The sequence below is a fragment of the Hirundo rustica genome, chromosome 1 (genome assembly GCF_015227805.2).
Source record: "Hirundo rustica isolate bHirRus1 chromosome 1, bHirRus1.pri.v3, whole genome shotgun sequence".
Taxonomy (NCBI): domain Eukaryota; kingdom Metazoa; phylum Chordata; class Aves; order Passeriformes; family Hirundinidae; genus Hirundo; species Hirundo rustica.
The window spans coordinates 146,654,098-146,678,375 of record NC_053450.1 but is presented as its reverse complement, the minus strand read 5'-3'; the positions used below and the strand labels follow the sequence as shown (position 1 = coordinate 146,678,375).

At 38.3% G+C, this 24,278-nt stretch overlaps 1 protein-coding gene across 3 annotated transcripts in view; it reads right to left on the bottom strand.

The window, feature by feature from the left end:
• Positions 1 to 23,885, bottom strand: part of VIPR2 (vasoactive intestinal peptide receptor 2) — a 48,665-nt gene extending 24,780 nt beyond the window's left edge. Inside the window, exons 1-4 of one of the 3 annotated variants that reach the window (XR_009208074.1) lie at positions 23,754 to 23,852; positions 20,838 to 20,940; positions 9,674 to 9,781; positions 5,943 to 6,040 (exon numbers count right to left, since the gene is read on the bottom strand). Coding sequence is in view for 2 of the 3 variants with exons in the window: in XM_040069853.2 (XP_039925787.1) it covers positions 5,943 to 6,040; positions 9,674 to 9,781; positions 20,838 to 20,940; positions 23,754 to 23,804 (360 nt within the window). In the remaining variant the exon portion in view is untranslated. Of the gene's footprint in view, positions 1 to 5,942; positions 6,041 to 9,673; positions 9,782 to 20,837; positions 20,941 to 22,868; positions 22,950 to 23,753 lie in introns of those variants that run through there. The other 2 variants (XM_040069853.2, XM_040069858.2) reach the window with 2 other exon arrangements.
• Positions 23,886 to 24,278: the final 393 nt, after the last annotated feature.

Genomic DNA, 24,278 nt, shown 5'->3' with positions numbered 1-24,278 from the left:
TTCTTACTACTCTGTGTGAACTGTAATTACCCAGGTCTCAAGTAACATTTAGCTTTAACCTCTAAACTTAATATATAAATGTGCAAGATTGGCAGGAATAAAATGGTTGCAACAAAGGCATGGATTGACCAAAAGAGTATTTCAGAAATTATGTTTTCAGCATATTTTGCCATGGAAGAAATATCATAACCTCTTCAGATTTTATAGCTCATTTCAAAGGAAAAAATTATTCAAGCCATACACATGAAATTGAAATGCCATTATGAAATTGAAATGACATGAACTTTTCTGCAGGTCTAACAAAATCAGTACTTTTGCAGCATAGGAAGAACAACTGGCCTCTGCAAAATAGTCACAGGATTATTTAAGCAATGGTGATTCCAAAACTGAATTCCAGCTATTTATTTTCAAACTTCTGAAGGAAATATTAAAATTACAACCACTAAACCAAAGTCAATAGGCGGTTAGGCACAGAAAATAATCAGTGGCTTATGATTTTCAGAAAAAATAATGGAAATTGAAGTGTAAATGTTTTCTAAAGAGCTAATCCTAAAAAGTTTCCTTTTTTTTTTTTTTTTTTTTTTTCCTGGCTACCTAATCCGAATAGGCTTTAAAAGGAAACAACCCCCCCCCCACATAAAATGAAAGTGGATTAACACAAGTTTGCCTAATTTGTCTAAACTTCAATAATTTATTTTTTTGTAAAATCTATTTTTAGGCACAATTTTTTTGTTTGTTTTGTTATAAAAGACACCTGTTTCTGCTAATGTTTTCTTTAAATTTAGTTTCACGTTATTCTTACTGAGTTCAGGAGACAGAATTCTTCTGTTTATTTACAAAATAGCACAGAAGAGCGGAGGCACTTCCTAGGCAAAGCTGACAGTCACTGGTAGATCTCTCAACCTCAGCCTTGGTGTGGAAGGACCTCTAGGGGTGAGAAGGTACCTCAGTGCTGAAGGAGGAAACTGCAGAAAGTGAAAAGCTTGATTCTTTGTCCAAAGGAGGTCTGCTCTTGACCAGAAATCCCCCTTAATGTAAAAGAAAAGCCTTCAACTTTTTATTCATTTACTCAGAAATATAATTTATCATCGCTAAGGAATGTGTGACCGTAATCATCCCAATAGACTCTTCATTTTCTTTATTCCGTGGGCTAATATAATCCTGTAATACTGCATGTACGAATTTCCTCTCTACACACATAATTACTCACAACTGTATTAAAACTGGGGATCTTAAATTTTCATGATCCATGTGTCAATATTTCAATATTTCATAATATTCGAATATTCATACTCAAACAACATATCAGAAAATCTTAAACTGTACAATGTAAAATAAGAAGTGGGCCCTAGCAAATGAGTTCAGCGCCACAGAAACAGTGAAATGAGCAAATGCAAATAGAAACGGAGTAAGGAACCCTAATTCTCTCCTTCTGCAAAATTAACTTCAACAAGGCAGTAGCCATTTTTAAAATCTTGTACTTATACAAGAATAAATACAAACTGAGATAAAGAGATGGATTACATATTGTGGGAAATTTCTCTTACGGGTCACCTTTACACATTTTTAAATTATGTATGTAGAGGAGAATAGACTTTACCAAAAAGATGTAATAAAATTGGTATTCCTCATGGTATTTAATAATCTTTAAACAAGTAATTAATGGTATCCTTTTTCTCACATTTTTCCTTCAATTCGCTTTGAGCCTAAACACCACTCAAAAAAAAAAAAAGATGAGATCAGCATGGCCACAAGTATCTCTTAGTAATAGTGGCATCAGTGACTTTAATTGTCCAGTCAGAATGTCTTCTTATTCAAAGTTCCCTAACCATTTGGAATTCAGCAGTTTATTGAATATTCTGCAATTAAAGTGAATATCCTCTGTGCTCTACAAGAGAGAATATCAGCTAATATTCAGTCCTAGTCCTCACTTGAAGTCAGTGGAAGATTTTGCACTTATTTTAAGGAGCACTGGTCCCTTAATCACACCTCATGGAAAAATACTAATGAAAAATGCAGCATAACATAAATAAATTTAGCATGTCTTACAGGCACAAGAAAACACATTGATGGATGTCTGCCTTGTGTCAGATTTTGGTAGGAGGCAAGGATTCAATTTAGACTCGCTACAAACCCTCCATTATTCCAGAGCAGTGACCCACCGCACAGACAGCAGCAATGCATCTGTTTTCCAAAGGCAGCTTTTCTTAAGCAGCTTGTCTTTTCTAAAGGAAACCAAGGCACTGCTTGAGTCACTCTGCCCTCACTGCCTCCACTCCTCTCGTCTGCACATCCAGGCTGACGTGAACACTACAGGAATCTGGGCAGGTGGGGGATGCTTCTTCCATGGATGATGCTTCTACTAAAGGCACAAGCTGCAACAGCATCACCACACTTACCAGCCCTGAGGATCTTTCTCTCCATGAATTTCTCTTCATATGACACTACACATTCAAATCACACAGAATCACTTGTGTATAGTGGGGCTTTTGTGTGATCTGATAAATCCTGGGCCAAGTCACACTAAGATCAGACAAAGCTGTAATAACTGATTCAGACATTATTTTAAATAAAGTGGACTCATTTCAGTACTTTACCTTTCACCAAAAATCTTGATGTTAATAATGCTGACACAGAGTTTAATACCTTCTGACAACAGCTAGTACTTATCTCCAGCTTGTTCAGTCTAGATAGAAGATATCAAAGTATGTCAAGGAAAGACTGAAGTGAGGCTTGAGTTTGGTTAACACACCTTGATGTGTGTTTCTAGCATGGTGCAATCAAGCTTGCTTTTTTTGCTCTTTGCATGTTGTGCTGCCATGAGCTCCACAGAATATAAAAGGGAAAAAAAGGACACTTATCTAAATACATAAGATGAACCTAAAACTTGATCTTGAAGGTTAACAGTAACTAGTTTATTCACACAAAAAGGCCTGGAAGTATATAATAAAGGTTTAATCTGCACTTTGATGCTGTAACAACATACAAATATTTTGTTCAGACATTATCAGTGTTGTGCTTTAACCCCAGTAACAACAAAAGATCACACAACCACTCCCTCCCTCCTCCCCCTGCCGTGGGGTAGGGAGGAGAACTGGGAAGAAGGTAAAACCTGGGTTAAGATAAGAAGACAAGTGATGCCCTCCTCCACCTCCAAGTGATGCCCAGCAGCCCCTGACTGATGCCCAGCCCATCCCTGAGCAGCAGCAGACAGCTCCCAGCCAACTCCTCCCAGTTTATTTACTGGAGATGACATCTTGTGTGGGGAATACCCCTCTGGGGTCAGCTGTCCTGGCCGTGCTCCCTCCAGTTCCTCCTGCTCCCTGGCACAGCACGGGAAGCTGAAAAGTCCTTGACTTAGGGTAAGCACTGCTTAGCAACAGCTAAAACACCAGTGTGTTACCAACATTATTCTCCCACTAAAATCAAAACACAGCCCTGTACCAGCTGCTAGGAAGAAAATTAACTCTATCCCAGCTGAAACCAGGACAGTCACATTTATCAAACCGATCCCCCATATATAATGGCAGGAGCAGTAAAGAACACTAAGATCTAACACAGAATAAACCAAGGGGTTTGTATCAGGCACTTACAGTTAATTTCGAAATGTTAAGCAAATTGTTTTGGTTTTTTTTAACAGAATCTGCTAATACATCATTAACATGGAATAAATATAGAACATTTAAATTTGAACATAAAATCAGTACAAACTGTGGAAGCATGCATGATCTTTCAGCAAGGAAATAAGAGGTGACATATTTATGCTATTTTTAAATAAGCTTCCTCATTTCAGTGCATTTTTGAGCATAGCAATTTGGTACCTGTTAACAAAGTATTCAGTATTTGCTCATGGATCTTTATCATTTAAGCCTTCTCTAGAACATTCAAAGCTTCCCAAAATAAATGCATATCTGCAGAGAGATATATGCCTGTGTGTATGCATATATATACAATATGTAGAATATGTATAGAAATAAGCCCCCTTTGCATTAAGGATGAAAGACTGTATCTTAAAAGACAGGAAAAAAAATTACAGGAACAAATACTTAGTTTATCTATAATGGAAATTCATTCAGCAGTGAAGATGCAGGCACCAAACTTGCACCGAAGACAGATTCTACCTACTCCTCTAACATCATCTTCAAAGGAAAACATAAAAAAAGAAAACTTAGGATTCACTCTAGGAAAATTATTTTGCCACCTTCCCTAAAATATCAGTTAATGTAACTTTGAGGACAACCTCATATACTTCATATCCCATACTGCAGAGCATGTTGCATGACATTTTTATGCACAGAATACTCTGTATCCATATATTAGGACTTCATTTTTAGCTCTCATAGTTGAAAAATGAGATTAAAAAAAAAAAAACAACAAACAAACTAAACCAAAGAACTATACTGATTTATGCTGAGTAAAGATTTGGTTTGGGGCTACCATTGAGCACTAAGATCTGAATTCCAGCAAACATCTTCTGTGTAAACAAGTAGCTGGTGCAGATCCAAAAATGCCTCCTGAAATCTCACTGCTGCATGATACTCACATTTTTCTATTGTCTCTATGATTTATACTATATGTGTGATATTATACTGATTGTATGTTTGCCAATAATTTTTCAGTACCTGCTTTCCACATCCCTCTCCTGACTTTCATCCTTACATTTTTATTATTTGCTTTTTTCGAGGCTTTTGCAAATATTGCTGCTATATCCTATTTCAAGTTGTCTTGGTTAATTCCTGCAAGTATATTCAATTTGCATTTCATTCACCGCCTTCAAACTGCTAATGAATATGTCAAACAAGAACTGCTTTTCTATTATACCAGCTCATCTTCTAACTGTTTCTCACTACTTGAAATATTTTGTTAATTTGAATTTTTATGTTTTTACCCATTTTCACACCTCATAGCAGTTCCTGGGTTGAGTGACCATGTTTAAAGTGGCTGTTTTAGCAGCAATAAACGTGTGTTCCTAAGCTGTCAGATGACACAGATGTTTTAGAATTTGTCTTCAAAAAAGTTGGGAAAACAATGTATTCTCTCAATTTTCTCTATTATCTATTTTGAACTGCAGTAATGGTCAGGCTTTTAAATACCGAAAAAAATGTCAAAACCTTCCTGCCTAATCTGGAATACCAGTGCATCTCTGCAGATCTCCTACAGATATTCCACACATACTAAAATCCAGGAAGAAACAACCAACTGGCCAAGTATCTTTGTTCATGAGAGGACTTTATCTGTTTTGGGTAACAGAAGTTTTACCGACATTATGAGCTCATCCTTGTAAACAAACTCTTGCTCTGTTAGCCTCAGCAGGAAAACAGACAGAAAATACATAAAACATGATGGTAAAAACCCTTCCCTCGACAAGAGATCTGCAAAGTGAACAAATTCAGTTTTCCATGCATAGTGCTTGATAGCTTTCTGAATAACTTACAGCTGCCAGCAAAATTTTAAGTCCAATGTAAATCTGCCAATAACTCCAATGACCTAAACCAATTCTATTTTACTTATAAATTTAACACATATCATCAACCAAGTGGTGCATGTAATATTAACAGATTATAACAGATTATTGGTATTAGGTTTTGAGATAACTTTTTAAAAATATTCTTTTGAAATTACAAACTTCTAGAAATGACACAATGCAAAACATATGGTGAACCAGCTGAGTAGCACTGCAATATTAGATATACAGATGCTTTACTGCAATTACTAACTGTTTATAGCCTTGAGTTTCAAACAGTTACTTAGTTCTATATTCCTGATTTTATCTCATTAGACAACTGCAATCCAAGCATATTGCAACCAGTGCTACTACAGATTTTCATTAAATCTCATTTTTATTCAGTCCGGGTAAAATGGGATTTATTTAGAAGCAGAATATATCTGATAGCTGTACTGAACACTATCATCTAAATGAATAGAAAAAATATTTTTCCTACCTTATAATCGTCTTCGTAGTCATTATATCCACAAGTACTAAAGATGTCAGGAAATATATCCGACCATCCATTACTCGTGCAATTTTTGCTAATGTTTCCTGTAAAGCAAAATTAGAGAGTTTAAATCAAAAAGATTCAAAACTCTTCTCATCAATGACTCCTTAAACAATCTAACTGTGTCATTAGCTGGTCACAACCTAGCTCTTTTTCCTTTATTTCCTAGAACTCAACCCAGCCATTTCCTTCCATGTGCCTTGAATTAATAGTACTTTGGCTTTTGCTCTTGCTTGGAGTTGCCTTTGCAGTACAGAAAAACAGAAGTAAACCTGAGCCTTCTCCTTCAGTATAGCAGCTATTTCTGTAACATATCTGCAAAAGCCCAAACTGTTCTGTTGTTTTATTTAAAATACTCAGAAGGGAGCCACACACTTTATTCTTTAAAGAGGCTATTTGTAGGTAATTTGAAAGAAAAGTAATTTCAGTGAAAGTTGTTCTAACCTCCTATTTAAGCCTTCTGGGAAGTCAATTCCAAGAGATCTACTGAAGAGTTACAAAAGCTCTTATATATTAAGTTGATGACTTACTGCTAAGCAAATGTTGGTAAGTTTGGTATGAAGTTTAAAGGCCAAATTATGTCATAGGCTGAAGAATGAGGGATAAAGATGCATGCTGAATTTCACTTTGAAATACTGCAACAGTGTAGTACAGGGAATGCACAGGACACGTGGAAGCATGGCTGGAAAGGAATTTTGAACATTTGTTAATTTTAGAGAGTTTCTGTTTGGAATTGACAGAAAAAGTTGACTTTTTCCAGAGACAAAGTCACACTGATGATATGGGGGCAACCCATGATTCTAGTTCTTAATCTAATAAAAAATAATTATTTTTAATCCAATATGGAACAGCTTCAAGTGGGGAAAACAGATAAGCCTGATGTCAGACTAAAGAAAAGTCATCACATTTATTATAACTTACTCTTACAATGTTAATTCATAGCTAACTTACCCTCACATCTCTTAGAGCAATTTGTATATCTATGATACTTGAAATCTAGAGTAATATACTGCTTTGGTTTGGACTTTACCGCTGCCTTATAATTGGCTTAAAGATGCCTGGTTTCCACTATTGAAAAATAAATTTATGTGTCATAGGTCGGTGCTGGTCAAGAATAACCAAACTTGTTTATATACACTCCAAACTAAAGCTTTTGTGATCTTTGTTGACTGGAATTTCTTTGTATAAAGTCTTCGGTGGAAAGTTGTAAATATCCCATAAATGGTTCACCAGCCAACAACCAAATCTTTCCAGCTTATAAAAGGGCCTTGACCTAAACCTACAGGCTCAAACAACGGGACCACTTTTGCCGTTTGGCATAGAAATGACATTTTTAAAAGAAAATGTAACCTATTTATACACTAGGAAGAGTCTTCACTTTAAAAGTACGTCAAGATTCTCTGACTAGGCAGAGCAGGGGAATGTGTTAACAGAACCACAGATTGCGTCAAAGCCAGTTTGGCAAGAAAAAACTCAATGTACTCAGGACGCTCAAGTATTTTCTACTTCAAATACTGCAATACCTTTTAACCTAAAGAGAGTTGGGTAATGTTCTGTGGAAGGCAATGTTTATTTCTACAGCATCTTTTTATGCAATTAAATATTTCAGAGAGCAACCTTATTTAAAACCTCTAACGTGACACATACATTTGAATAAAAACTTTACAGAATAACTTTCTGATACTCATAAACTTGTACAATACAGGAAAAACATTATGGGATAATATGACTTTTTTTACAGTAAAAATTATTATAATCAAAAGTTACTAATATTCAACACAGAATTAATCATGTGGTATGCTTAGACTATAACATAGAGCACCACAGAAGACGTTTTAAAGATGAGAAGATAACTACTTTTAAAAATTCACAATTTAAATTGGGAAATCCTTTAAGGAATTTATGGTATTTAAAAGCCTATTTATGGTTTGGAATATTTGCATAAAAATAAGGTAGTGTAGATCATCTTGTTGTAGAATTTTAACTCCCCTTAAACACTCAAAGCTAATATATATGTCTCACAAATTTTTGGATAAATAAAACCAGTTAAATTTCTTCTTTGAAGTTTTTTTCATAATTTTCCACTATAAGAATGAAGTTAATTTGTAATGTGCTGTGTATGAATTAAATAAATTACATATTCCTGAGCATAATCAACTTATGAAAGTACCAAGATGCTTAGTTAGCTCTTAATTGAATCAACCATGCAAAATGTTTGTTGTCTTCCTTCTTAGAAATTATAGAAAGACAAGGTTTAAAAAACACTCGTAATTGAACAGGAACTTCTAAAAATCAACCCTGTTAGTTCCACAAGCAGGAAGTAAACTGGTAGCTACGAAAACAAGCTGGATCCGGGAAAATTACAGCAAAGTATAAAATGAAGTAATCTTTCAGTCTCGCTGGCACCATGGTGAAGTGAGAGAAGGTTGTAATGCACGTGAAGGTTTCAGACTGAAATATTTACTGCAGTTGTTTTATAGTAAAATTAAAATGTTGTACTATAACTAAAGTTTGTGAAATAAACTCCAGAGAGAGAGTGCATGTCTAGGTTTTGGCAAATAGAAGCAGTGTGATTTAATTATTTTGAATTTTTGATATTTATTAGTTTGTCGTGTCCCATGACAACACTTCATTATCTTTGTTTGAGTAATCTGAAAACTTTTATAGATTTCACAACATTTAGCAATGATTATACATACTTTCCCCTTTACAAATTGTTTAGACTATCCATGATAAACTAATCAAGATTCACCAGTTCCAGGACTGAAAATCTCTGCTCATCTGTAGATTGTTTTACTTATCTATTTTTTACTGGAACATGACTTAATCAACAGTTTTGAGTCTAAAGGTATTTAGTCATAGCCCAAATTAGCCTCCAAGTTAAAAGTAATACTGTTAAATCTCTCCACAGAGACACCAGCCCCTCCCTCCCCTCCCAAAAGAGGAATTATATAACTGTGGTAAGTTTTTCATCATTCACCACCTCTTCATGACAATGGTTTCCCACCTGAGCAATGGGGATAAGATTTTTCCTGCAGCATTTTGAGATACATATGAAATACTCTATGTGCATCATCTATTTTCAAAACCCCACTTAAATGCCACAGGGCAAAATATGATATATTGACAAGATGGTGCAGAAGATGGTAGACTTAAAGCAGTTAATTGTTTCAGCCGTCTGAGACACTGATGAGCTCTTTTCAGGTTCCATTAAAAAGCGGAATAAAAGGTTTCATAATAACTACCGTAAATTGCAATAGCAGTAATTTTGGGGTATTATCTGTTAATGTGGGCTCTTTATTCTCATGATGGCAAGGCAGAGCTCCCCTCTTGAGGCACAGAAGGAACAACCTACATGTGACCTGCTGGCAACTGTTAGAGATGTCAGTCAGGCTCTGCTGCCTTAATAATTAACAAAAGAGTCAAAAAAGAGCAAGCAATGTCGGCAGCTTTGGTGGGTATCACTGTATCAGAAAATATATTTAGTATCTAACTCAAAGAACACCAAACAGAACACAAAGGTGATAATTTGGTCTTTTCATGGTGTATCCTCTATGGCTCTAACAAGAATTTTAAATCTATAAAGAAAAATAAACCTCCAAATAAACCATTTCTAGTACATTACGTTACACAACACCAGAGAGAAGCCAATAAAAATACACCTTAAAATAAAATACCTGGTTTGCCAGAAAAAAGACTAAATACTTTTGGACAAGGGACAGTGACAGTCTCTCCAATCTTCGCAGGACGCCAACAGGTGATGTTGTCCCAAACTCCAACACATCCTGAAACAAAACCAGCGTTAAGAGACTTGAAATCTGGGTTTACCTTATAAAGACCTGGTGAAAGCTTTGGACAAGTGGTTCGAAAAATATTAGATTCCTTCAAAAAGTTGCAAAGACAATATTTTCTATGAAAACCTTACAGGAATCATGAGTCTGCTCAAGGCTGCTAACTAGCCAATTTTTAGGTCAGGTAATACATTGTTTGCAAAATTTCTCATTAAAACCAGGTGATTGTGATGTGAGGATGCTAAGAAAATGTAAGAAATATTAAAAAATATTTTTAAATAACTCCTTATCATCGATATGGACTATTAGGAATTGCAAAATTTCGAGAATTTCCTAATCACAGTTAAAATGGAGCTTTCTATCAAGCAGACTGAATACCACAAATAAATATGTAAGCAGGCCATTGGACTCAACACCACATATGATAAGAATGCATTATGATTGGAGAGTGTTTGGAACAATAGGTGTGGACTTACAGAATAATCTCTCAAACTAAATAACAGACATTTGAACAAAGAATGCTTCTATATATTGGTTTCAGGAAGGGGGGGAGGCCTTCAAATTTCATAGATGTTTTATAGTGGCAGTAAATGCTTGTTACAAGTAGAGAGCAACTTGCTACAGCTTTGCTCATGTTGATATCCATATTAATGTGGCTCAAAGGCTGTATCTTGTGAATTAGTGTAAATCTTCCTGTAGCTGCTATGGACACTTGGCTCAATCATGCCCTGTTTAAAGGTGTCTGTTCATAATGCATGTCTTCTAAGCTAAGCAAAGAGTTATCAAAGTTTATCAACACAAGTATTGCGAGTACAAAGAAGTAAGGAAATGTTACTCAGTTCAAATTACTTTAAAAAAAAAAAAATCCTGCAAAAATTCTGGGCATTTATGTCTTCAGATAAGGCAATTAAAATTTTAAATTTGTAGTTAATGGCAAAGACAGAAATCAAACTATTATCTCACTGGTATTATCTCCATAAGATTATTATCAGTATAAGGAACAATTTGTTCCTTTCAGTACAGTAGAGAACATATAACTTGGACTGGGAACTGCTCACAGCCATATTATTCTTCAGAATATTTATAGTATTAACAATTCATTATTAATTTATTTTGTGCAATTGAAGTCATGCCCAAAATCAAGCCACATGAGTTAAATGAAACTTGAAAAGGAATATTTAGAAGTTCTATATTTGTATAAAATTTTTTTTAGTGCAATTAAACTTGGACAGCTTGTGTTGACTTAAAATATGCAGCATCCTACTTTTAAAGTTTAAGTTACTTTCAAAGCACACTTAAACTAGGGAACCAAAGAATGTGTAAAAGGACCAATAGCTGGATCAGTCCCAGGGCTATGTCCCAGCTGCAGCATGAAGAAAAGCCAGTGGCTGTGTTCCCATGAGCCTTGCTCTCCTTTGGAAACATCCATCCTAGCGTGATAGCTGTGAGGGAGCCTCTGCATGGAACCAAGAACAGGTCTGGAGATGATAAAATGAAGATGAGAGGAGGATTATGGGGAAAATTCTGCATTTGATCACCAATTCCACAGAGTCCTCTTTATACAGTTTCCCAAGGAAGTGCAATTCTCCAGAGGATTCACTTGCTTATGGGGATTGGGTCTTCACTCTTCTTAGGATTGTACAGTTCTAAATGCAGCATCTGTTCTATATTCAGAAATATGATGCCAAAAATAAGGGATTACAAAGGGAACACTTCACAAAGTTTATCCCCATGAAGAGACAATGAAATGCTTTATCCTCCACTGCCCTGTATGCTGTGCCAGCCTCTCTTGGCATTACCAGCAGTATCCCTGAGAGATCTGAGATGGTGGCTTAGCCATCTGTACACAATTTCACAGGTTTACACTAGCAGGTCACCTTCACAGGCTTTGAAATGGAATTTCAACATACTTAGGCGCTTCCTGAGCTGCAGTCCTCGGTCCAAATCTCTATGATGCAGCACCAGGGCTTATGCAAAGTAAAAGAATGTTTACCTGACCAGCTCAGGTCATGCTTCCTCCCCAGCTGATTTAAAGCGAAATACAACATCAACAATACAACATACAAGTAATCAGAAAGACAAAGAAACTATTTCCTTCACCTGTCAGCACTCAGAAATAGTGACAAAATGGAACTCTTCCCGCTTTGATTGATGGTTTTATGCTGCCTGAGCCAGCGTAAACAAGCCCTGGAGTACACAAGAATAATTATCGTCTTGTAAGACCTCAGACAGTTTTATTTCAACCCCATTTCCACTAAGAGTGAGAGCTATGATGAGTCATGAAACTGTTCATGCACACCCATGGAAGCTGATGACTTTCTCAAAATTTCCCTTTTATTTAATCCACTCTCTGTAAAATGGTGGTTTTGTTACAGTAATCTGCAAACAGCTCAGAGGCCTTTATAAATTTTTGCTATGTTGCTGTATATTGACTAGGCAAAGGTTTTGCCAAACAAGCAGCAGAACAGCGTGGACTTCAGAGCTCCATTGCTATGTTTTCCACAGAAAACACCTAAAAATCTTATTCAAGCATTAATTGCATGGAATAATATATAGAAAAATTGAGGTACAAGTCCTATTCTTACCAAAATTAATCAAATTTGTATCAAATCTCAAAGTTAGCTGGAAGGAACTCAGTATACAAGTTTTTGATGTTCAAAATATCACACATCACTAATGCTTCTGGGGAATATGGGGTTTTTTCCTATATTTTCCCTCAGTATTTTAGGACTTTACAGGCATCTATGGCCCAGGAGAGAAGAATATGTCTGAGATCCCTTAAATCACACGGAAGAATCAACACCAAAGAAGTATTTCCTACGTGTAGACTACATTCAAATGCATCACAAATCATGTGAGTGAAACTAAAGTGGCTGTCTCCAGAACTCCAAGAATATCAAGCCTCAATTTATGTATATCTACAGGCTTATTGATAATGGTACAGGACATCTGAGAAAACTTCCAAAAAAATGCCAATGGAGGCATTTATCATCACTGAATGACCACAGTGGGCATCCGACAGCTGGTCTGGTCTGATTGCTGAAATGGCATTACTGGTGTAATTGCTGCTAGAATTACAACTGTTAAACAACAATGCACCTTCCAGGCTTCCAAATCACGCCATTCCTCATTGCCCCCTTCTTCCAGTTACTACAGATTTTTAACAATATTGCATCCATGTATCTTCTTTTTCAATTGGGAAACATACCCTTATGCAGAGGTGGGATACAATTAACTTGATTTCATCCTAAAACATATGAAATTAGGCCACGTTCATTGCTCCCAATGATCGCCTCTTTCTTTCCAGCAACCACAAAGCAGTCAATGGTGCTTTAAATACCCCACTGTTGGGAAGTGAAGGTATGCTAAACACTACCTTAAATGTTTCAGTTTCTTTACAGAGAATATCTAACTTGATCAAACTTAGTATTCTCCTCTCTACTCACTCTCTACAGCTCTGTCCAGACATTAATTCATTCAGTGTTAGGATTTCTGGACTGTCATCCGTCAGTGCAGCACTCACAAGATCATTATCTGAAGTCTCATTTTCTGGACATTTTACCCGTCTCTCACATATATAGGCCTGCTTTCTACTGTCTCTGGAGGATATTAATCAAGTAAGATAAAACATATACATACTTTTAGGTTTAAATAAAGGCTTACATTTTAATTCTGGTAGCAATTTTACCAGTAAAATTATACTTTCTATAGCTCACTTTCTATTTCTTTCTGTAGCTCACTTATAAGAAAAAAAATTCAATTGCTCCAATGTTTATTTCATGTAATGTCTGTAATTTTTATTAATAATATTTTGAAAATATTATAAGTACCCAGATGTACTTTTATGTACATATTCTTTCTTTTATGTTCATTATTTGATTTAGTCTCTACGCTTGGACTATGCTTCAATAACTCCTCAAGCATTGAGTGTATTTGTCTTTTCACTTTGATATGTACACTTAAAAAGTCAGTCCAGCTTAGATCTGTGTTAGCCCCTCAATTTTTTCTGCACATCCACTACTATATTCTTTACCTTTTTCTTGAACTATCGGGCTGGTTCTGGCAGGGTACCGGGATTGAGTTAATTTTCTTCACTGTTGCTGATACGGGGCTGTGTTTTGGATTAGTGCTGAGCAGTGGGTTTTTGCTTTTCCTTAAACTGCCCTTATCTCAACGCAAGAGTTTTCCGGCTTTTACCTTCCCAACTCTCTCCCTGATCCTGCTGGTGGGGGAGTGAGCGACTGTCTGTGCTGGGCTGGGTTGATCTCTGAGGTTAAGCCATTAACAACTGTTAATAAAACTAGCAAACGCAGAAAGAAAAAAGGTCCTTCATTCCTGATTCTGTGGTGCCTACAAGAACACTCCTGCAGCCTGCACAGAACAATCCCTTTTCAATCGCTTCATTTGCACCATTTATTTCTCTGATAAAATTTTCCGTCATTTCGTCATGAATGACGTTTTCCGTCATTTCACGGCATAGCCGAGGAAACAATCCAACTTCCCTGAGAAACCTTTGCTCGGTGACTGGCCCAAAAGTCTCTTCTGCTGATCCCCTCTCCTGTTCCTCCAGAGGATACTGCAGATGCTATTGTTAGCTAGTTTCAATGAGATCACTTACTTTATTTGAATGTTTGGTCTTTAATGCTCGCCATGCATTTGCAGATAGTTCATAATAAAAGGAAACATAACAGACTGCAAACTACGTTTTGTTTCCCATTTTCTTCAGCTTACGTAAGTACTGTCGTCCCATTCATCATCCTGCTTTTTGAGATCCAGTCTTTGAGCAACAAACCTTACCTACGTGTGCTTCTTCATCTATAAAAACGTGAAACACTGGGCTTGTGCTAGAAAATTTTATCAACACATTTCATAAATATGTAACCACTAGGTGGCACTTTGTATTTGGATTTAAAAATTGTCACTTCCAAGAGAGGTTTAGCATTTTTTAAAACTGTCTAGGCCTGCACAAAACATGAAAAAACAAGAGAGTGCTTTAAAAATGAGTCAGAAAGTCGACCGCTAGCCTAGAGTTTATTTTTCAGTGTTTTAATTTTTTGTATTTAACTTGGCAGAGCAGGAGCCATCTCACCTCTTATGGGCAACGATTTCTAGACTGCAGGTCCGTGTGCCACAGCGCGGAACTTAGGTCGCATGGGAATGATGAACATATATGGACTGACATTCCTTCTGCATTTTCACACGAGTGATAAAAAAGAAATGAAAAGGAGGTGCTGCACAAGCAGCAAGCTAGCAAACTGGGAGCAATGAAAACACTGGCTGCAATGGGGCCAAGAACCGGCCCCGATTACTCAGAAACACCGAAGAAAAGACGATGTAAAAATTTTTAATTTCCAGTCAGCAAACACTGCTCGTAGACAGCAAAGAGAAATTATAAATTCAACAGGATACATCAGATTTAACTACTTTAAAGAGAATGATGAAACCAATAGAGTTTGTCTCATATTAGCCTAAAATATTTGCAGTTCATAGGTTCTTCAAAAGCCACTTCTATCACCAGGAGTGGAAAAAATACTGTTTCTGAGATTTCAAAGGGATTTCTGTATTTTGACACAATTAAACACTTCAGAAGAAATGTCTTGTTTCTGTTTTGAAGAGAAGTTTCCCTTTGGAGAATCAAAAATCAATTGGCCAGTTTTACACTTCATATGTAAATTTTTTAGGATTCTGTGGGGAAATATGGAAGTTGCCAGCTAAAACTTTGAAAAAATCCTTTCAAAAAAGAAAACAATTTTTTCGTCCAAATTTTCCAGATAAATTCTGCCTTCCGGTCACTCAAAATGTCCTTTGGAGACAAGAGAATTTATTTTTGTGTGACAGCATGCTAATCTTACCATAAGAACATTATTTTCTATTCTTATGCAATTATATTAATGTACATATAGTCAAAGCTGTAAGAAGTACCTTCATCTTTATGTTGCCCCAATTCTGACATGCTTGCAGATTCTTTCATTCTTGAAATTTGTAATTAAAAATCAATCTTCTCTTCATATAGACCCCACCACAAAATATTAAAAGTCCCTATTAAGAAGTAGGATCATATATTTCTGCTAGTATGTATTATGTCTAACCCATGTGTTATTTGTTGTATTGGTTGAAGATTTCTCAATGCTTTGGTACTCAAAATTACTTCCTTGCGATATTTCAGCTTTGGATGTCATGGAGAATAGGCTGTCATGACCACTGCTGCCTTTATCAGACAGAAGTGCAAGACTATGCTGGGCAATATTTCCTTCAGAATCTTCTGGAAAACTCAATACATTCATTTATGGCTGTGCATTTTCCTTCTTCAGGGCTACAACTTAATGTCTACTGCTAAAGTTCTATTTACATTTTGGGTAGAATAGAAATTTCATGTCTTCAAAATCACTGTGGACACCTGGTGCTCCTCCTGTTTCCAAAAGGGTTTGTAATTGTCACTCTTAGTAAACTTTATTATGTGAGATTTTTGAATGAGGCTGATCAGGAAGTTTTCTTGCTCTTCACCATTTTATTTACAGTTACTTTTCAGTAGGCAACTCCTTTCATTCAAATCTCTTTCTCACCTTTCTCACCCAGCCTTCTTAAAAGACGAGGCTCTGCCTCTCTTCTGTCCTCAAATATTTAAGTATGGTTTCCACAAAGCCCAGACATTGTCAATGCCATAAGGGACAGTTTTATGTGGTGTCATTAATGATGACATTTCAATCAGTGAAAGCCAAAACATAAAAATATCCAAAGCAGCCCCTTTGGCTTCCTTCAATAAAAAAATAGTGTGAACTAAAAAGTAGCAACGTATCTGTACTACAGCTGGAAAAGCAGCAGCACAGAGATTCAAGAAAGCTAAAGTTGTTCTTCCAAGAGTTACTGGTGCCGCATGAAATAAGTTCCATGGCATCACCATCTCATTTAATTCCACTTTGAATGCTGCCTCAGGTGACTGCCCGCACCAGTGCAGTCTGAACTACTGACTCATTTCACAGAGAAAATAGCTTCAAAACTAAACAAAACCTGATGCAAAACCTTGATGAGACATGGAGCATTAGGAAAGGAGGAACCTTGAGGTGATTTCTTTTCCAAGACCTCATCTGGCTTTGTGTCAGTCTTCTATTTACTAACGCAGAGGATAGAGTGATCACGTTGGTGTAGTTACAGAGAGAGGTGTGTGTATTATTCACAAAGGCATGAGGGTGTGTATAAATGCAAAATATCCACCTTTCTTCCTGGAAAAACAACCTTAACAGGTAAGTTAGTCACGTACATTTACCTTCTGGACAACTTGCCACGGGTCCAGCATTTGAATGTTCATCCCACTGTTCTGAACAGCTCTGATTCATCCACAAGATCGTGAGCTCAGTGCTGGAATCGCTGAGGAAAATTCTATTGACAGTGCAATTTAGGAGATTGGATTACACAGCAATATTGGCCCCTCTTGCTCTAAACTTACCAATAACTAAGAGCATCATTTTGCTGTCTTGTCTCTTTTAATTTCCTATTAAAAGCTGCATTATAAAGCTTCCCTTTGAGAGGTTTATGAAATTCCTTCCAAAGCCATTTTTCACTTGATCTACATTCCTTCCTCAAAGTTAAAATGCTGTATCTAAAATTACAAATGTTGTCTGACATATGGGTCTCACAAAAATGTATTTTGGAAATCAAAATCCAAAAAGACACATTTAACGGTGCAGCCACTCAGTCCAAGATGAATCAAAAATCTCTAAACTTCATTATTTTCATAACAAAATCTTTTTTTTTAGAACTTTCAGTTGCAGAAACCTGTTAAAAAATCTCATGAGATTTCACATTTTTGACAATAAGATTTCATTTTTCACTTGAAGGTGAAGAGAAATGAGCCTGTTACTTTATAGGGAAAAAAATCCAATTACTGAATGAAGGCAGAAATTTGAAAAAAGACAATTTTTATGTATTTCCAATCACTTTTCTTGAGAGCTTTCTATTTTTTTGTTTGAAGACAAGCCATGGGTAGCAGATAAAAACCTGTGGGTTTTTCCATATAGACCTCAAAATCTGTAGCTATTATGAGCTAGTTAGAATGCATTTAATCTGCCCTTCAAAAATAAAGAAATGTGCACAAATAGAAGAAGAAATAGAAGAACCTCTCCTAGGCTTCCAGCTAAGGGGCCAAATTATAGGAGGAAAGAAGACAACAAATGTGGATAGAAGCAAATACAGTCTTCATAACATAAACAACCAGATGTTCTAAAGAGCACTAGAGAGAGGAAAGCACTGCCACAGGTCTTTGGAGAGTGACTTCTTCCCTAAGTGGAGCATAATGCTGTCCACTAATGGAAAAGTATGTGCTAATGCCTGAAAATCCCCCAAAGGGTGCAAAGAAGGACGTTTGGGTGTCTCACGGTTTGACAGTGGCAAGTGAGCAGAATTCAGACCAACTGGGTCCCTGATTTTAGCATATCCTTGGCATTGTTCAAAGGATACTTACACTGTCTTTATGCAGTGTTTCTTTGCAAAACACGCTGCTACTTTATTAAGCCATGAGGTAAACAAGGGTTTCATAGCCTCCATAGTCAGTGATTTTAGGTGCAATGCAAAAATTACTCAGCTAAATTCTCCAGCCCATGTCTCGAGGCAGCTCAGGTGTAAGATCATTTTATCATATCCAAGAAACCCCAACAGTCTTTAAATGTTCCCTTTTTATCTCCCTAATTGGGAGCTGAGAAGATTAGATAAGATATTCAATACATAATTGCCATCTAATTCAAAGGAACTACTTGTCCCTTACAATTTGGATCCTCCAAAGTTCAGAAGCTGTGCATGCCAGCCAAAATCTGGAGCGTGTGACATACAAGTGCAAAGCTTTCCCAGGTGCCCAATAAATTAATGAAAATGTTCCCACTGATTTTGATAATGGACATCCAAGCCTTCCGTGGAAAATCCCAGGGAACCCTTATTTCCAAATTCAAGACAGTACCTTCCCAAGATTTCATTAAGAGCTTTTGTAAGTCAGGTAGCACATACTAAAGCTAGAGAAATATGACAAGGGCTGCATAACCATCTTTCCCATTCAGGAAAAAGTGGAATAGCATTTGGGTATTTATTGTAAAGAGTTATGTTTCCAATGTACTACAAGTTACACGTGGAGCTACAACTTGGACTAACTAGTTCCAGCTTGGTAATTTTCATTAGTAATTCTTCTTTATCAGCAGTCAGAGTATTACTGTTCAAAATAGTCCTTACTTCTTTGTATGATTACAGAGAGCTTACTAGGAAAATAAGGACACAGAGAATGTCAGTTTTTGTAAATATAAATGCATATATTTAACATAGGCTACTCTCTGGAGGTCCTTGGTGAGGGTATCTGTAATAGGAAGCATAGAACAAATTCTCCTGTAATATTGCACATGCAGTTTCTATCACCACAGGGGATTTATCCCAGTCCCCAACAAAATGGAATATTCCTTTAGTTTCAGATGGGCATTCAATAAAATGCCTAAATCCTTTCACTGCTGTTTTGTCACTGCAGGGTTGAATCAACACCATCAGGCATCCTGTGTCCTTCCATGACATGAGTTTTCTTTCACAGCAGTTTACCTTCAGGAGGCATCCCTCTTCCAGTGAAAAGAGGCTGGGAAGAAAATACTGACAGCAAAGTTCTTTCTTCCCCTAGGGAACCCAAAATAAAACTGGTGTGCATCACGAAGATACCCTTGGAGCAGTCCAGTGTCTGGATCACAAAAGTATATCTTGAGGAAAGCTTGACTTTCAAAGCCATGTAACAGCTAACAGTGAATTTATTGGTTCATGATTTAATTCATTAAGCTGGGCTACTAATTATTTCTCCATCTGGCTCTGCACTAGTATTATTTATGTAACAGCCATCTTTCTTCACCACTTATATATCAATAAAAGCTATAAATCTAGATTAATTATTCCAGTAATATTTTACATTTTTAATTACTGATCTTGATTAATAAACTGGAGAAATTATAATAAAGTACAAACTGTTGATGAGCCTTTGAATTTTTTTATTTTATACCAATTAGTATTAGAATATGCACTGAGACAGTTACACATTTAAATTGAGGAGAGGTGGAAAAAGCATCATAAGTTGAGACTCATGTTTATGTTCAAAGAGAACTGCAGATGGCAGGTCTCTGAGGTCCCATAATCTTCAGAGTGCATTTAAAACAAAATTAACACAAAAAGCCCAAATAAACCACGTATTGACAATCTGAATTTATCGGTCACCTTTTTATTCCGCTTGCTGAACAAATGGCTTTTACCAGAAGCTTCAATTTACAAGAGAAATGTTAATTTTTCATAAACTTTTTTTTCTCCTCACATGCAAATGTAGAAAGGAAATCTAATAGAATCTTAAAACAAAAACAAACAAACAAACAAAAACCACAAAAAGCCAACACCCCACAAAGAAAAACCCCAAACAAAACAAACTCCAACCCCAAAAACCTAACAAAAATCCCTACATCTACTATTCTTCTTCCTTCCATTAAATTACACTTTGCTGTATCACTGGCTATATATTTATCTGTCTATGCAGACAGGAAATTAAAACAACACAGTAACAGAGAGAGTTGGGGTTTTGGGTGTAACACAAGTGTCCAGTTTTCCCTTCATGGTCCCCTGGGTGTGAATCTCATCTTCAGTCTGAAACATTGCCCACTTGGGAAACCCAGAGATCCTTCCTGCCACTGGTACTTTACTCTCCACCATAGCTAGGGAGAGATGCTTGGATCCAAGGCTTTCAGCTTTCCCTCAGATTTGCTCTTTCAGCGGGTTCCTTTCATCACCAGCCTGCAGCTGCTCTGCCGGCCAGAAAATACTACAACAACATCCCAGCACATGAGAACGTGTTTGCTCCCAGCTGGTGTCCCAGCCAGGTCATTCTTAGCACCTGCACACCTCTCACATTTAATGCAAAATTGCATAAATTCCAAAAACCGTAAAATCCCAAGCACAGTTCAGACAACTAGGGAAACTGCAATCACACCAGTAAGGAAGGTAAAGAGAGAAAATCCTCAATACTCCAGTTATCTCTACATTACAGTTTTCTTACCTTTGTAGTCCACTGGCTTTGCATTCTTTAGAAGTTCCATGCACCTGGTTTCCTCCTTGTGAATCTCCAGCTGAAATCTGCATTCTGGATGGACACCACTCACCTGTGTCAAATTAACAAACAGGTTATGTCTTGCAACTAGAATTAAAATGCTTCACGAGGAATGCAACTATCAATAATGAAAGCCACTACTTTAACTGGCACAGGTTTCACCCAAGCATGTGCTAGGCATTTTTCACACTCGATGACCATTTTAGCTTCTCAGACATTGGCTTTTCAGAACAAAACAATGAAATTATCTACTGGCTTCTTTCTGTAGCATTCATTTAGCTTTCTAGTGCATCCCTCAATATTGTGCCATCAGATCTTTTTCTCCAGAAAAACTCTGAGCTGTAACTGAAACAGGAGAGTAGATACATTTGCATTTTCCCCTTTTGTAGTAGGTTAGGGAGCTGAAAGTTTGATACAAATCACAAAACATGAAAATTGATCAAACTTCATTCTCTTTACCATGGTAAATTCTGCTTTTCTTCCCTTTTCCACCATGTATATTTTATCTCCTGAAGGTCCCAGAGCATGATTATTTGATTCAAGCAAGTGCTACACAGGAAGAAAACCCCACTTCTTAAAAATTAAAGCACTAATGCCTTTACTGGTTCAAAGCCCTGCCCTCAGTTCTTTAGCTTTCAGAAAAGTTTTTATGCATGTCCACAGGAATAGACAGGAATGCAGCAGTACTGGGGAGAGAAATGAGACCCCAGAAAGTTGTACTGGGGTCAGCTGAATTGAGAGAGGCAGTCAGAGCCTCACAGAGAAACACATGGAGTTCATAAGAGACTGCACGGGAGAAATTACTGCAGGAGGTGGCAAATGGAAAAGCTGGAAACATCAGTGGAGCTGATGGGACAATTTGATCAGCTCAAATGAAATCACATCTTAAATAAATAAAATGGGAGTATGCAGTACTTCAGTCATCCTCACACCTCACACTTGCAATTACCAAAAAATGTGGTCTCTCTCCAAGTTTCTGTCTTTTCTTTCACATATTTTAGGATACATTTAATAACAGAATCTGGTAATGATCTCTGATGCATGACACAGCAATTTTTTAAAAATGATAATAATTAATTAAGTTGTAATTCTGGGCCCAGAACCTCAGATCCAGAGATAGGACTGCGAACCTGCTGATGCTGCAGTCTCTTTGCAGTGGACAAAACACTTGCACAGCTTTTAAAAATACAATGCAAGAGCCATAAGCATAATAGCAGGGGCTGTTATGAAAACTCACAAAAATATCTCTCTTCTCCAAATGTTTCATTCCACCATCTACAACATTAGAACCTGACTTCCTTTTCCATGTCTTTTCTCTATGTTGAGTATTGAAATTAGATGTTCTGAGTGCAGAATTATTTTTCTTTCAAAGACATATATTTAACATAAATTAGGATTTGTAGAACTTGTAATTTAAAGTTCAGCATTATGCTAAAAATACCTACATTTCGGTATGTATGATTTTTTTTTTGCAGATAGCAGCCATGTAAAAGAAATGTCCCATGTATGCATAATGTTTTTAATAGCACTTTCCTTTCACAAAATATTCTTTTTTGCTATTTTTCATTTCCAAGTGGAAACATTCAGTAACTGAGAGTGGATTTCCTACTCATCAAGAAGTATTACAATTACTGGGTCTTGGAAAGGAAGGTTCAGTAAATAAAAATGTTAACTAAATGAAGGATAAGTCAAATTAGCTCCTGCAATTAAGAAACCTGCTGAATAAACAACTTCTCTTTTTGGTACCTCTGAAATACCACTGATTAATAGTAAAGGTTAATTTGAAAACATACATTTGTTGCTACCCAAAGATAGCATATTACTTTCCACAGCTGGCCTACATGCTAAACTGTACTATACTTTGTTCTAACACATCCAGTTCATTCAGGTGGACTTCACAAAGCTAAAAGGGATTTAGGGTTCCAGACTACGTGGCACTGACCACCTCCCGAAACACAGCAAGATTTTGAGGGCACTCACCACTTTTTAGGATTTGTGCTCATCCATCTTCCCCTCTGCTTAACCAAAGATAGGTTATCCTTAGTCACCAATGAATACGGGACCACATGCAAAGGTGCACACTGTGCTGGAAATCCAGCTCAGGAGTCTCTCTGCGTTTTAAGCAGCTCAACAATTTCTAAAGCAACTAGAGCAGCGGTTTGACGGATAAACGCCTCCTCTGACAAGCTCATCTTCACTATGTTTCCTCACTTTTGGTATTACACAGTAACAAAAAAAAATTAAAATACTTTAAAAAACCCTTTTATGAATCATATTTCCATCAATGTAACTGATTTTTACAAACTACTTAAGAAACGCTTGGAAATATAAAGACGATAAAAGCTGGCGCCCTAAAGAAGACTTCAATATCCTGACTACTTTGCACATCGCAGTCCCACTGTACGCATCACAGAGCAGTTGTGGATGCGGGGCTTTTCCCCCCACGATGACGGCCGGATGATGACCTCCTCCCTGAAAACTCTTCGCGAACCAGCGGTGTCCACCGGCTACGGGGAAAACTGCGGGGACCAAGCGGCGGCTCGGCGGGGATGGGACCGTGCCCGGCGGAGCGGAGCCGGGGCGGAGCGGTCCCGGGGATGAGCGCGGGGGGAGCGCCCGGGGGTCCCGGCGGGGGCTGCGAGCTCGCTCCCCTCGCCTTCCGTGCCCGAGGAGAGCCGGGGGGCAGCGGCAGGAGGCACCGCTGTCCCGGAGCCCCGCACCTGCCGCTCCTGCCGAGCCCCCGCCCCGCGGAGGCGCGGAACGGGCTCCGCACGGGCTCCTCGGGAAAGAGCCCGGGATCACCCCCGCCCGCGGCCCGGAGCGGAGCGAGCGTTCGCTCGGGCGGGCCGTGCGCCGGACACTTACCGGCCGCAGGCTCCAGCAGAGCGAGAGCAGGAGGATCGGCAGGGTCCTCATGCCCGCCGAGTGCCGGGCCCGCCGGGCTGCGCTGCCCCGCGGCGCTCCGCGGGCCCCGTTCGAAGGCGGGGAGCGGGCTCCGGGTCCCGCCCGGCACCATAGGGCCCGGGGCCGCTGCCGGCTCCCCCGCTCCGCGGGCAGCGGCGGTGGCGGCTCCCGCACCTGCCCCGCTCCGGCGCCTCGGCTGCCGGCCCGAGCGCCGCCGTGCCCGCCGCCGCTCTGCGCGGAGCTCCTCCTCTAGCCCCCGGCTCCTGCCCGCCCGCCCGTGTCTCCCCAGCCCCTCTCCTCTCCTTCCTTTTCTCCTCCTCCCTCTCGCTGCCGCCGGCGCTCCCCCCGTAAGAGGTGCGAGTCGCTGCCCCGAGCCGGGACGCCCCCCGCCCATCGCTGCGCCCCGCAGGTGCCCACCGCCGTCCCCGGGCTGCTGCCGGGCGCTGGATGCCTCTTACCCTTCGCTGCCCGCTCCCAGGTATCGGA